The following is a 15,168-nucleotide window of genomic DNA, read 5'->3' as shown; positions in this document are numbered from 1 at the left end:
AACGAAGTATACATTTTGGTTGACGAATGCGATTTCTAAGAAAATGGATGGTTTCTTATTTTGTCAGATTCATTGCCTACCAAATAATACTTTGTTTTTGGGTTTCTGAATGCGGTAGTTGTCCATGCGACTTGACATTGCCACTTCACCTAACCACTGCCTACAGGTACTAAACGACATGTCGACCCACCCACATTGGCCCCGTTTCGCATGATTTGCTTCCTTAATACTTTGTCTTTTCCACGGTAAGAAGGAAACAAAGAAAAGAAAAAAGAAACCACAAGATTTTTAAGTTGATTTGCTTCCTTAATACTCTGTCTTTTCCACGGTAAGAAGGAAACAAAGAAGAAAAAAGAAATCAGAAGATTTGTAAGTTAGGAGCAATGTTCGACATGCCAGGCTTGGCCGCCTTGCGTTTCATACCCAACAAAACAACAATCTGTCTGAATCAAGACTGGTATTAAAGTTCACTGCCAAATGAAACAATGCATCAGAATTCTACTGCTTCAATGTAAAATCTGTCTGAATCAAAACTGCTAAAAGATAAAATTTTAGTGTCAAAGGGACAAACCCAATTCCTCATTCCTTCTCTGTAAGCAGAAATGAGCATAACATAATTTTCTAACGTCTGTACAAGAGACAAGTTCTGCCATCCACGCAAAGGTTGATGCATCCTCCTCTGGACTGAAAGCAGCTTCCTGTAATGTCACCCACTCCTCAGTCCTTGCAGCATCTCCTCTACAATTCCTCAAGGGTTTCCTTCCTTTCCCAAGCAGAGGTGCCAAACTTATATGCCAGAGCATGAATGTGCTTAATTTTTCACCACTATGCATGCTCAGCACCTAAGCTATTACATTGCATGAGCTGCAGGAGTACCATATCTCATCTGACAGCCTCTGGAGCAGAATTGCAATAAGGTGTGTGCAAGCAGACCAACTTAGTGCAAGTCAAACACAGAGTTGCAAACCCCACACCCATCAAAATCCCGCAACTACTTTTACGCATATCCAACCTAACTGCTCTCTTTACTACATTTCCAAAACTTGGGAGTAGCCCCCCACATGCAAAAACCATCACATGGTCTAAACCGCTATAGTCAATACCTGCGAGTATTGCTCCGATTGCAGATATTGGACCCATGAATCCAATTAAAGCAGCCGCCGCAAGGGCTGCGTGCCAGTTGTCTGTAGCCCCAAAGATGCAGCTAGCCACAGCTGCACCCCGAGGGAGTCCATGTAGAGAGACAGGAAGGACCATGTGTCGACCAAGTCCATAAGCTTTTGGTGCAGCAACACCTAGTGCAAGCCCTTCAGCCAAAGCATGAAGGGCAACTGCTCCACATGCCAAGAATGATTGGAGGGTGTGAACGCTCACTGGAAAACCATTTACTGCGGGTAAGTTATGCACTGAAGTTCTTTTGCGACCTGCAATCTTCAAAATACTGGTGCTCAAAATATGGACAGACGCAGCTCCCATTGCAAGCAGAAACATGATAGATAAAAAACCCATCTTTAACGACAAAAGTAGCTGCAATGGTCTCCAGGCACCAAGGACAAAGGCAATGCCAGATGCTGCACCCATGAGTAGAGCATGCTGGAGATGGAAAGCCAATGCAAATGCAACAAGAACACTGCCACCGAGCAACGGTCCAAGACCAAATAGTAATGAAACAAAGAAGCCAGAAGCATCCTCTGAGCTGCAAAACAGCACATGTAAAAAAATAAGAGTACTTCCAAAGGCGAGTGAAAAGTATGAAAAGAACATGTCAAAGGGGAACACAAAAGCAAGCGACAGAATTCTCCTCAACATTAAAATGAACTCACTTGTAATCATGGGTGAAATTCTGGAAAAGGGTGCTAAGAGCTTCCATAAATGCTACAGAGAGAGTAGCTGCTGATGCAACCTGCGATGGAGAGGCTTCCTACAACCAAATCCCAAAACAAAAAAATGTGTTGGAGATTAATATAGAATCTTGCAAACATTTTGATAATCTACTTTAAAAAGTTATAAAAGCCTACTGCAAAGGACATAAGCACTTGAAGAAACAACCAACATGGAGAAGTCTCGTGAGGAATGTTACCTTGAATGCATCAGGAAGCACCTCTGCAACAACCATCCAGATCATGCATCCAGCAGCAAAGCCCGTACAGAAAGGAAGAAACTTGCTAAACGCATCAGCGCATATGAATGAAGGAACAGCTACAATGGGCTGCAAAAACAATACAAATAGGAGGCCATTTAGTTAAACAAGCTTATTTTCAAAGTTTCAGCCAGCTTTGTAAAGTCCTTTGGTTTGGTTATGCAATCGAATTCTGCTTCACCAACAACAAGGCAGTTTATGGGATGAGAGAGGGCCACCTCCAGTTGTGTGGCCCTAGACCCAACAGCCCTCCAATGGACAAAAAAAGACAAACATTGATTAAAAATAGTGAGCAATATCCAACTGTAAGCACAAGTAACTCATAATTCCACTTTCTTCCGCCTTTTTATTTCTTTAAGTGAATGTAATTATAAATCAAGATCAAGTCATTTCAGTCATACCACAAACATGCACTTGAAGTTGAACCAGATTGAACGGATTACCATCCTATTTGTTTGTCTAGGGTAAAAAGAGTAACGGAATCAGAATGCAAATCCACTAGAGTTGGTTATCTATTCTCAAACCCCATAAATTTTGAAAACTAACAAATTACCTGTGGTAATGAGGTAATCACGCTCCATAACATGGCATTCTGTGGAGAAACACCCCTGGATGCAAGCACCATACTCACAGCTAATCCTTCTGGTATGTTGTGCACAGCAATAGCCAAAGTTACCAAAAGGCCCTGAGAGAAACCCTTTGAGCCAGCAAATGAAACCCCAACACCAGAGCCCTCCCCAAATGAATGAAGAGTCATTATCCCAATCACAAGAACGACTTTAGTTGCATCAGCACCTTTAATGTCTAACATGCTAACTTCTCCATATTGTTCAAGAAACTGAAAACAGATATAATAAAATAATGTAAGGAATAATGAGAGCTTGATATATCCCAGCATTGTATAGAAGAAAAACCCATAACTGCACACAAGCAGACATTTGAACTAGATATTACAAGGGAAATATTTGTTAAAATCTCTCTGCAAAATGCAACGGAAATGTAATTCTATGAAGCAGGAACCAAATATACTAAAGGGAAAATGCAACTAAATTTACAAAAATGGCAAAGACACAGTAAGACAGAAGAAAATGAGGGAGCAATTCACTACCTTCTTGCACAGTAAAATAAAAAGGCCACCAGCTAAAAGCCCAATGACAACCCAATTCCCAGCACCATGACCTTGCCCTTCCTGTACAAGATCAAAGCTTGCAGCCAACATTACACCAGCAGCCATTCCATTGCATAACCCTGCCCATTGTGGATCAAGCTCCACAAAGAAGAATGGAACTGCACCTAAACCAGTGGCAGCAGCCATTGCCAACGTGAATAATGCAACAGTGGACACTGAGACCTTGCTGTTCGCGCTTTTCAACTCACCCAGTCCATTATTTGAATCCTCAAAACTTAAGGAATTCTCTATACCAGTGCCATCAATAACATTGCTTCTCACATTTTTGTGTGGAGCAGATATCAGCTTTCGCGAAACTTCATTCTCAAACTCAGCTGTAGCATACCCAAAGAGAACTATGGAGAAGAGTGAAAATAATAGAACCTTCCCAAATGTGAACTGCATTTTCACACTGACACAGATTTCACAAAAGGATCATAACATCAATTTCGGGATCTTGATAGACGCCCACTATATTCTTCTCTTGGATGCACTGGGCTCTATTGAACCATCAGATACCACTTCTTCACAAAAAGCCACCACTCCTTGTATGATGTGAGCCGTGTGGTCAACCTGCTCATTGCAAAAAAAGCTTTTAAAATCTTATCACCAACAATTCCTCAGTCACACACCATCCACACCTTTTTATTTAAATTATGTTGTAAAACTGTAAATTTAAAGCAAAAAAAAAAAAGAAAAAAAAAAGAGTAAAAATTAAAAACTGCTAAAATAAGTAAATTTCTGATTAATTATAGGACTAAAGGAAGCACAAAAGACCAATCTTCACCGATAAGAATAAGATTAACCCGAAAATCTCAAGGCCTCAACATAGGAGGATGGTGACTTTGGGGATCATCACAAGCTCATATAAATATATCCCCCCTTCACAAACAATGTGCTTTGCAAAATCCAAATGGTAATAGAATTTTGAAACTACAGAACTGATTAAGGTAAAATCAACTATTCAAGCATCCTTATGCCTATGCCCTAAAGAAGAATTAACAATTCAAGTATTTTATTTGGAGCGATTGATCAACCAATACCCTTCACGGAAATTTTATCAAATTTCTTATCTTTACCGACGAAATCATAGCAATCAATCAATCAAGGAAACGATGAACAATGCGAACCCTAATTAGAGTTGAGGATCAATCACAGACTTGAAAAAAAAAAAAATCCAAAATTAACAATCAGATAAAGGAAATGCAAATCAAACTTACCGATAGAACAAAAGAGCCCCAAAAAGGAAACGAGCGCGGGGCGGGGCTTGCCTCAACGTCAGTCAACAAGAATTCAGATGGAGACAGAGGAGAGAAGATTCCCGGGAAAAACCCCTTGCGCCGATTTTGGGTTGCAAATAAATTCAGATTAAAATCAAACAACGTCAAATTCGGGGACAAAGAAATCAAATTCTAATTGGACGTACGTAGGAGTAAAGTTAGGGGCAATTGGTAATTGGTCCTCGGTGGGATTTCTTTGATTTTATTAGCAAAAACAATTTGGTGGGACTTTAATTTAATATTGTGGGTCAGCGCTCAGCAGCACGTTGTTTTTGCCTAAAACCAGCGACTCTTAAAACAAAACAAAAAAAAAAAAAAAAGAGAGAGAATTTTACTAATTGAAGAAATTAAAAAAGGCTAAATAGTAGCAATAGTTCCTGAATTAAGTCCTAATTTTACTTTTCGTATCTTACATTGCTAAATTGTTAATTGTGCCTCTAGTTTCAGAAATCATCCATTCCGTCATTTCAGTTAATTTTTTTGTTTAATTTAATTTAATGACATGAACAAGTCCGACTTGACATGGGCAAAATGTCTTTTCACCCAAAAAATTTAAAAAATAAATCCCATATCTCTCTCTCTCCATCCCGATTTCTTCTTCCCCTCATCCACCCAGATTTCTTCTCCCAAGCCCCGATTTCTCCCACTCAGATTTCTTCCCAGCCCCTTTTTTTGCTGCTCAAGCAAAGAAATTTCAGAATTTTACAGAGAAAATGGTGTGGGCAAACTGTAATTCAAGTTTCTCGACTCCAACTTCTCTCGATCAGTTTTGATTATAAAGCAAACTAAAACACACAAAACACAGGAGTGGGATATTTCGGGTGTGTGAAATTTCAATCAAACACGGCAAACAGACCACAAAGGCACGGGACATGATTCAGCACACCCATCTTTCAACAATTAAAAATTATATTGAAAAAGAACAATCAATGAAATTCATGCCAGTCACTCTAATTGACTTTGATGGCGTTATAACCCATATGGAGAAAAATAGAGCCGAGCCATAGTCAAACAGAGCAGTAGTCATTTGGAGCAGTGATGGGAAGCCCCACCCGACCCATCCATCTCCAGCAGCTCGTCGAGGTCGAAAGCCAAATCTATGGGCTCGACGTTTGTAGTGAGAGTGGTGTCGGATTCACTATGATGGTTTGGGTGGTTTGACAGTAGATGGTGGTTTTGGCGGCTGGGGTTGTTCTTTGGGTAGCGTTGTTGATGGTTAGGGTGACCGGGTTGGTGGGGGTATGGGAGGAGGCAGTCGAGCTAGGGTGGAGATATGAAGAGAATTAGTGAGATAATTTTCATTTGATTTTTTATTTATTTATTTTGATGAATTTTCCAATTTGTCCTTAATTTTGACAGAAAATTTAACTTAGTTGACGAAAAGACCAATGATGCAACATGAGATCTAATTGAAACACCATAGTTACAATTTAGCAATGTGAGGGATGAAAAATAAAGTTGAGTCTTATTTGAGAGACCATTGCTACAATTTTTCCTTTAAAAAAAGAAAATGACTTATGATGTCACTATTGCATTGTTGTGAAGGAAAATTGTTGTGTGCACTGTATAAAGAGTAGAGATTTTGGGAATTTTATTTTCAATCAGAAATATTAAGGATTTTTTGCACCCAGTTCGATTTGGTTCGATCCAATTCACCAATCAAAATTAAGAAAAAATGAAGAAGAGAGTGCAGTTTTGCCTCAGTTACTGTTAGTAACAACTAACAACTCAAAATTCAGTATGCAGTAAAATGACCATCATTGTTTTGTTACACTACAACAACAACATCTCAAATGCTAACTTATGTACATGCACTACACTACTCATTATTACTCACATTTTCGTTCTCTAGATAGCCAAAAAAACAGAGACAAAACTACATTTTAGATCCGAAACTCAGCTATAAAATGTTATTTTTCTGTCTGTTACCTAGAAAACGGAGAAAAGGGTTCAAAGAAACTCCGCATATTCTCATCAAGGATAACTTCTTTTCATACGACACAAATGTATACAGCCAGGGACATACCCACTAGCATGCTAGCCTTTTTAAAAGAAAAAAAAGAAGTTAAGTTAATACTCCAGCCTAGGAAAGAAAACACACAAATAAAAAAAGGAAAAGAAAAATATTGGTTCTTTGCCGTCAATCAGTGGCTTCAAATGGCAACCAATTTTATCAAATTACTTTCAATTTCAAACAAACCTTCATCCAAATAAGTATTATTAACCATTCCCATTAGGACTAGGCTATCCAAATAAAATATTATTAACTAATCCTACTAGAACTAGGCTGACCAACAAATAAATGAAAAGAACTAAACCCCACACTCCACACCCCACGTGAAAAAAAAAATTAGACTCCCACTAGGCATAGACATTCCCTCTCTCCTTTACCAAAAAAAAAAGAAAGAAAGAAAGAAAGAAAAAGAATTCTCTCTATTGCATCCGCTAGCGGCTAACTCCTGCTCTTCGACAAGAAGGAAAATTATGCATGTCCTCGGACTTAATTAAAGCAAACTAAGGTAATCTTCCATTCTGCATCTTCTTTTCTTTTGAAATTTTGGGGATTATTTAAGATTTATGAAGTATCAATTAGGGATTTACAATTAAGGTTTATCAATTAGTTTTTGGATTTTGGTGTTCTTGCTTGCTTTTATGAATTGTCAATTAGGGATTTTAACTAACTATTTAAGTATGTAATGTTTTTCTTGAAATTTTTGTTGGTCTATATGTTTACATCTTCTATATATTATTCAATAGGTTATACTTTACAATGTCGGGTCAACATCGTAATGTTAAGAGATCAAGGACCATTCAAGATTTTTTTAAAAGAAACAATGAGCAGTAAGGCTCATTACGTTCCCCCGTGTATTTTTTTGTTATCAATGAAATTTACTCGGCACGATGGTTGGGACAACACCACTGGAAAGATCACTTCCTATAACACTGGAGGACACATAGGATGTGTCTCTAGTCAAGTAGGATGATGAGGTTGGTGATTGGTCACTGTATGAGGCAGCAGATGGTGAAAATATGGTGTCAGCTGCCGGCATGATTTTGATTATGTTTTCAAGCTCCCTCACCACTTCCAGCATTGCTGGCCGCTTATCTTGCTTCTCATAACAACATCTAAGGGCCAGAGCTAGGAACCTCTGTACACATTCCGACGGATAGGATCCCATTCTGCTGTCTATAATGGAGAACATCAACCCGGCCTGATGAGCTAGTTTCACCTGACAAATAAATATAATTTTTTATGATTTTTTTTTTTAGTATAAGCAGATGGATCACAGAAAGAGCAGTGGTGTTTTAATGTGTTACCTCACGAACAATGTATTTGCCATGTGATATTGGCAGCACACCAGTCAAGAGCTCCAGAAACACAATCCCAAGGCTATAGACATCGCTTTTGTCTGTCAACTTACTTGTCAAAAAGTATTCTGGATCCAGGTAACCCTGCACGCATGATTGGTTCCAAAACAAAAGAGTTATGGAACAAAGCATACTTCTTGGTTCTCAATTTCTTACAACGGATTCGAAAGTAGCAGATATTATATTATTCTTGATTGATTTCAAGCTTTGCAGAATCTAGACACACCGGTGTTCCTCTCACAGCTGTAGATACATATGAAGGTCCGGTCCCTGCATCATCCTGTAGAGGAGCAAGCCGTGAGAGTCCGAAATCGGCTACTTTAGCCATAAGGTTGGAGTCCAGAAGTATGTTGGTGGCTTTAATGTCTCGGTGGAATACGGGAGGATTTGCCTCATTATGGAGATAAAGAATGCCTTTAGCTGAACCCAATGCAATCTGTAACCTCATACCAAAGCTCAGGCTTCCCTTGGCCTTAACTGTCATATCACAGCAAGAACAGAACTTAAGAAGAAATTTCAATGCAGAATTAGCTAGATGAAACTCAAGCTGCAGAAAGAAATCTTGTACCAAAATGGAGAATGATGAGAAGAACAATGGAAATAACCAAAGAGGCATGGATGAATAGAAGGAGCCATTTAAGAAACCGGGAATGTTGGAAATTTCATACCACAAAGCCAGTCCCTTAAGTTACCATTGGGCATGAACTCATAAACCAGCATCTGCACAAGCACCAAGAACATAATTTGATTAATGATATTTACATTCATGTGATTCTAATACATTGAAGCACTCAACCAGCGTCTGCACAAAAAAACCAGTTGCAACTTGGAAGCAATGACTAATTTCCCAAGACTGCAAACCTCATACCTGCTCCCCTTCTTCATCACAATATCCCACCAAAGAGACCAAGTTTCGGTGATGTAATCTCGATAACAGTTCTATCTCGGTCAAGAATTCTTTTTCACCCTGCAAGGATCCTTCTTCTGCACGCTTTATGGCTACAACTGTGTCATCAGATAAAATACCTCTGTAAACTTTCCCATAACCTCCTCGTCCAAGTTGAGTTGAACTATCAAAATTCCCGGTAGCTAGTCTCATTTCTTTGAAAGTGAACGCCTTTACGCCATCAATTTTCCTTGTAATATTCGAGGCTGCAAAGAGTGATAAGAACTTATACCACTTTCTAGGATGATAAATGGATAATCAACCTGATAGTATCTCCAAGTATTCAGGACTTACATGAATGTCTCCTAGAAGGTGGTCTGTCCCGATGTCTCAAGCATCTTGTGATCAGAAGCATGACAGTTGCAGAAAGAATGACAAACGATGCAACTGCCCCTGTTATAATAGCTGCCAAAATTCCCTTCCTGATGCCCATCCTTCGTGGCCCAACGATCACTATAACAACATATCAGTGAAGTTACCATGATGCAGAATGAAATTAAGAACAAGAAACCTGCACTAAACCTGATACCATAGTAAAATTAAGAAACAGAAGAGTTATGACATGCAGGAGGAACATTGACCAATATACTCATAGGCTGGTGCTGGTAGATGAGCAAATAGAAAAATGCAGCATAATTTCATAAATTAGACCAAAATGACTTGAAACGAAGATGTCCAGGCTAAAGTACATACTATTTGAATAAGGTCCTAGCAGAGTGAAGTTGAGAAGCTCATAAGGTCCAAAGAAATCAGTTAGAGGAATTTCCCACGATGTTAAAATTCTTCTAATTCGATGAACCTCACTAAAGTTGAATGTATTTGAGTGGGGATTAATGAACATAGGGAAAAGCTTCAAATGCATCCGTAGACGAGGTCCTTCTTGCCAGACAAATGAATCAATTGATAATTGATAAAGGCTCAAGTCGAGAGATCTAGTGAAGTATAGTTCAAACTTCTGAATATATAGAGTAAAATAAGAAAAACTAGGGCTTATCAGACGAAATTCAACTATTATAGGTGATGCACAAAAGCATGGCACTGGGGAAGATGGGACATATTCGTAGAAATTATCTATTGGGCATGCTTGACTAGGGCAGGTCATTTTTGGAGTTGAATTTGTTGAACTATCAGGGATTCCATCTCCTCCAGCTCTGGATCGACAGAACTGGCCTACATTTTGTATGCTTGCATTCTTGCAAATAGGATTTCCTTCAAGCCTGAGAAAAGCTGCTATAAGTGAGAATTTGAAGTTCTAGAAGTAGAACAAGGTATACTTTTGCTAATAATTTTAAATACAAGACATAATTTATGGGCAAGTTAACCACTCCATAACATGAAAGCAAGCATAAAATTCCCAATATATGCCATTGGATAAGGGAAATGAAAGAAGAGAAAAGAAAAAAGCTCCAAGGAATCCTAGCTATATCCACCTGTGTTGAGAATACAACTATAGAACAATGTGTGTTGCTTTTTAAAATTTGGTAACATGTCTCTCCTAATTGAAATTGTACCATTCATGCCACTCTTAATTTGCATTCAATTATTTTGTGCATTTCCTCATTTCCATGAAACCATTTAATCAATTTGTGTATCTGTAAAAGTCCCCATTTTTAACTGCACTGAGAAAAATAAGATGTCCAGCTATAATAACATCCTCAACCATTAATTCTTTTTTGTTTCTTTTTTGTTCTATCTTCTCTAATAATCCAGAACAATATATAAGAAACAACTCTGAAAATAGGGATATGATTGAAGCCATTGCATTGGAAACATACCTCAAGGTGACATTTGCTGGAGGATTTAGCCCTCCCGATATGTTCGACAGTGAATTGTTCCGGAGATCACTGCAAAATTCATCAAACTTCTAAGTAAGCTCAATCTAAAAATTTACACTAAATCATTAAGGTCCTCAAACTTTAAATGTTAATGCTACTTTTTTGGTAAAGGAATTTACAGTTTAAGTCTAGCTTTTGTACTAAAAGATATGTTCCACCATATAGCAGGGACAGAACCAGTCAACAAATTATTCTCGAGTGACCTGTAATACAAATCATTACAGAAATCAGATCCAGTCTGCATAGAAGTGCAATATTATACAAAATACAGATTTAGAGAAGTTATGAGATTCTCACAATTTCTGAAGTGAAGGAAGATCAGAGAAACTCTCAGGAATAGATCCATTAAGCTGGTTATCTGACAGATCGCTGCAATAAATAACGAAAATTAAACAGGAAAAGTTTATAAATTACTCAGATTAAACACAGACAGTGATATGTAATAATTTTTTTGTGTCACATTCATTTAAAGTTAACATGCTGATGCAGCAAGAAGTATAAATAGAACAAGTTACAAGTTTTTTTTTTGGACAGAGACAAGTTACAAGTTTACTTGGGCCATTTGCATACATTGTTGTCATATTGTGAGACAGTCTATGTGAAGGTATGGATCCACTCAGATGATTCCCGCTTAGATCTCTGTGCAATGAACCCAGTAAAAGGTTAGATAATAGAGGTATAAATAGAAGAGTAAATACATGCATTATAGTGTCCATTAATTCAAGGTTGTTGAGCCATCTCCATACTTACAGATAAAGAAGGTTAGGTACCCTGCTAAAATCAGGAATTTCTCCCTGCAAGCTACAATTCCTAAGACTTCTGCCAAATCAGAGAGAAGGAAAAAGTAAAACTATTAGCAACCCTTTCAAGCAAATTTATGCAACATGTAATAAACACAAAATTAAAGCACTTAAAATATCTCGGGAAGTGGAAATACTGGATTTCAGAGGTCATTTGGATATCAGTGAAATTCTAAAATTCCTATTGGAATTACCTTGCATACGACCTTGATCACCAAATTAATGCAACTTGCTTATAGTCCTAATGTAAAGCAGTATAAACATGAACCATCAATTCAACAAGAGCAGATACGAATACTAGAACTTACATTTTTGCTAATTGGGAAAGGTTTCCATAAGAAGCTGGAATCTCAGTCCCCCCAAAGTTGTTGTTATCAAATTGACTGCAAATGGAAGAGAAAACAATAATTTCCATCAACCAAGAAGAAAATCTCGTCTAGAAAAAACAGATTACCTACTGAGATCACACAAAAGGAAACAAGTTACTCCAAACTAAGAATCCAGACAGTGTTGAATTAGGACGTACATTATGCGCAAGTTTGGTAAGTTGGATAATTCTGGTGGAAGATATCCAGATAAGTTATTATTATCAAAAAGCCTGTAAAAGTTTGCATCAAGTATACACCATCAGGAATCAGTCAACAAGTATCAATACAGAACAATTTCCCAAAAAACACAAGGAAATAACGCTTTAAGAACTCACAAATGAAGAAGAGTGGGTACTTTAGAAAGCTCCGATGGAATTTGACCACTGAAGGAGTTGTTGTTCATGTGGCTGCAAAGCAATTAATGTACATGCAGCTGTCAAACATGAGAAATATAAAATGCTAGCCAACTTCAAGTAGCATTTAGCTTGAACATATGCTTACAGATGTTTCACATTGACCAAGTTAACAAATGATTTTGGTATTGGACCTGACATATAGTTTTGGTCAACTAGTAGGATATTTAATTTTGAAAGGTAACCGAGCTCATCAGGTAAAGAACCGGATAATTTGTTTCCACTCAAGACCCTGCATACAATTCATCACAAAAAAAATTATGAAAATTGTGTACTGTAAAACAGAAAATTATGTTGATATTCCAAAAACAAGTGTACGCAGAAATATAGATTGGTTGAACTCAACTTACAAGAGTTTCAAGGATGTCATGTTTCCTATCTCCTTTGGTATAGTGCCACTTAATTCATTCCACATGAAATCTCTTCCGGAAGAGAAGAAAACGAAATACAAAACATTAGAAAACAATTAAAGGATAATCAGGAAGAAAAAACCTCCAAAAAAGTGGAATCACAGATCAATTTTTGAGAGGCCAGACTCACAATATTAAAAGGTGAGATAGTTGGCCAAGCTCAGGTGCTAAACTTCCTGAGAGATTCATGTTCAGCAGTTGGCTGCAACAATCATAATTAAGAAAAAAAAACATTACCCCTCACTGTGCAGGTAATGTAATCTGGAATGGAAAAGGTAAGAGCAGTATGAAAAAAGAATGCATACAGTTGCTCAAGGTGCAAGTACCCATCAGCCCCAACAGTATTAAAACAAAAAACTCCAGTCCAATTAGATTTACAAGGATCCCCATTGTTCCAGTTCTTGAGATGCTTCCGAGGATCACTTAAACTGCTCTTAACTGCTCTCAATGCATTGACTGCAAAAGGGCACAAAACATAATTCATACTTTTCAATTGAATCATATAAGAATCATATGAAAATGATTGAATTGCATTGAATTAAAGCTGGATATAACAACTAAGAAATATAGCATATGTGCAGCAAACTCACCTTCAGAAGGATGTGTAACTTGTGCAACCGCAAGGAGGACGAAGCAAGAACACAACAGAGCAATGACACATCCACAGACTCTCATTCTCAGCATTCTAACACCCTATGGAAACGACCCAATGAGCAATTTCTATAAAACTTGCAAACACTAAATTCAAAATCTTGACTTTCTTTGTCATAAGAAGTAAAACTAGAACATGCAACAAAACACAAAATAAAGATAAAAGGAAACAGTTGAAAAGTTTTCTCTCAATTTTCAAAAGCAAAATCATACTTGACACTATAAGTGGTGGACTTTGAGACTTTGTTGTGAGAGAAAGATACTGCTCAGGAAGCACACACAGTTCCAAACACAAACATCAAGGCCGAGTCAATGGGAAGGCTAAGAATGGTGAAGTCTGTGCACAGAGAAAGAAGGCCTGAGATACATCATTTTCGTCATCTTGAGCATCAACATAAGTTGTAACATTAATTAGATCGTCACAGTTTGTTGAGTAAGGTTGGCCTTTGTTTTCTTTTGTTTGAAGTTTTTTTTAAAATTTAAGTGGAAAGAGATGAGAATAATGACATATGGCGTCTTCTTTGCATCTGCACCTATTACCTAAAGTCCACTAAAAAATTCCTTTTGCGCGGATTTCCACTAACTTCTCTTTTAGGGATGGCAAAAATTCCCGTGAGCGCGGGTTCCCGTAATTTAATTTTGGAGAGAGAATTTCATGCAAGGTTGTTATCTTCACCAATAGTATAATGATATACGAGATAATTTTTTTATTTTTCATTATATCATTGGTCGAGAATAATATGCCATATTTCTGTTACAAGAAAGTTTTTATGCTAGTTGGGACTGTATAAAGTATTTTTGTCAAGTAAGCTTTTAGCATTTTCATAAGCAATCAATCATAAATCACATTTATGTTAAGTACGTGAACATACTTGGTTGGTGATTAGTGGTCATAAATCACATTTATTTTTGGAGAGAAAATTTCATGCAAAGTTGTTATCCCCACCAATAGCATAATAATATGCGGGATAATTTTTTCATCTGTCATTATATCATTGGTCGGGAATAGTATGCTATATTCCTGCTACAAGAAAGTTTTTATGCTAGTTGGGACTGTATAAAGAATTTTTGTCAAGTAAGCTTTTAGCATTTTCATAAGCAATCAATCATAAATCACATTTATGTTAAGTAGGTGAACATACTTGGTTAGTGGTTAGTGGTCATATATCACATTTATTTTTGTTTCAATTATTTAGTTTTGGAGAGAGAATTTCATGCAAGGTTGTTATCCCCACCAATAGCATAATGATATGCAGGATACTTTTTTCATCTGTCATTATATCATTGGTCGGAAATAGTATGCTATATTCCAGTTACAAGAAAGTTTTTATGCTAGTTGGGATTGTATAAAGTATTTTTGTCAAGTAAGCTTTTAGCATTTTCATAAGCTATCAATCATAAATCACATTTATGTTAAGTAAGTGAAACATACTTGGTTAGTGGTTAGTGGTTAGTGGTTAGTGGTCATAAATCACATTTATTTTTGTTTCAGTGATTTAGTTTTAGAGAGAGAATTTCATGCAAGGTTGTTATCCCCACCAATAGCATAATGATATGTGGGATAATTTTTTCATCTGTCATTATATCATTGGTCGGGAATAGTATGCCATATTCCTGTTACAAGAAAGTTTTTATGCTAGTTGGGACTGTATAAAGTATTTTTTTGTCAAGTAAACTTTTAGCATTTTCGTAAGCAATCAATCATAAATCACATTTAAGTTAAGTACGTGAACATACTTGGTTAGTGGTCATAAACATTGAAAATCATATTGGTTTTGGGTAGAGTTA

General features: G+C 37.2%; 2 protein-coding genes across 3 annotated transcripts; both read right to left on the bottom strand.

Annotated features, from left to right (window-relative positions):
* On the bottom strand, positions 286-4,736 carry LOC18775515 (putative zinc transporter At3g08650). Of its 2 annotated transcripts, none has more exons than XR_002272013.1 (6): positions 3,249-3,732; positions 2,694-2,978; positions 2,081-2,209; positions 1,824-1,921; positions 572-1,696; positions 286-470 (listed from the first exon to the last, which is right to left on the bottom strand). XR_002272013.1 is itself a non-coding variant. In XM_020565546.1 (6 exons), the coding sequence occupies exons 2-6, from the start codon at positions 3,711-3,713 to the stop codon at positions 883-885; spliced, it is 1,791 nt and encodes a 596-aa protein (XP_020421135.1). In that variant the 5' UTR covers positions 3,714-3,881; positions 4,529-4,736; the 3' UTR covers positions 441-882. The 2 variants fall into 2 exon arrangements, 1 of the variants encoding a protein (XP_020421135.1); XM_020565546.1 differs by adding an exon at positions 4,529-4,736 and having other exon boundaries at positions 441-1,696; positions 3,249-3,881.
* Positions 6,135-13,855, bottom strand: LOC18773395 (probable LRR receptor-like serine/threonine-protein kinase At1g06840). Its single transcript, XM_007208576.2, has 21 exons — positions 13,594-13,855; positions 13,320-13,422; positions 13,035-13,185; positions 12,860-12,931; positions 12,670-12,741; positions 12,408-12,551; positions 12,242-12,313; positions 12,065-12,136; positions 11,847-11,921; positions 11,489-11,557; positions 11,309-11,377; positions 11,036-11,107; positions 10,858-10,941; positions 10,679-10,747; positions 9,597-10,120; positions 9,198-9,356; positions 8,826-9,109; positions 8,626-8,677; positions 8,184-8,434; positions 7,907-8,041; positions 6,135-7,818 (listed from the first exon to the last, which is right to left on the bottom strand). The coding sequence occupies exons 2-21, from the start codon at positions 13,411-13,413 to the stop codon at positions 7,468-7,470; spliced, it is 2,871 nt and encodes a 956-aa protein (XP_007208638.2). The 5' UTR covers positions 13,414-13,422; positions 13,594-13,855; the 3' UTR covers positions 6,135-7,467.

The sequence above is a fragment of the Prunus persica genome, chromosome G6 (assembly GCF_000346465.2).
Source record: "Prunus persica cultivar Lovell chromosome G6, Prunus_persica_NCBIv2, whole genome shotgun sequence".
In the NCBI taxonomy this organism is placed as follows: domain Eukaryota; kingdom Viridiplantae; phylum Streptophyta; class Magnoliopsida; order Rosales; family Rosaceae; genus Prunus; species Prunus persica.
This window is presented reverse-complemented; position numbering and strand designations above follow the sequence as displayed.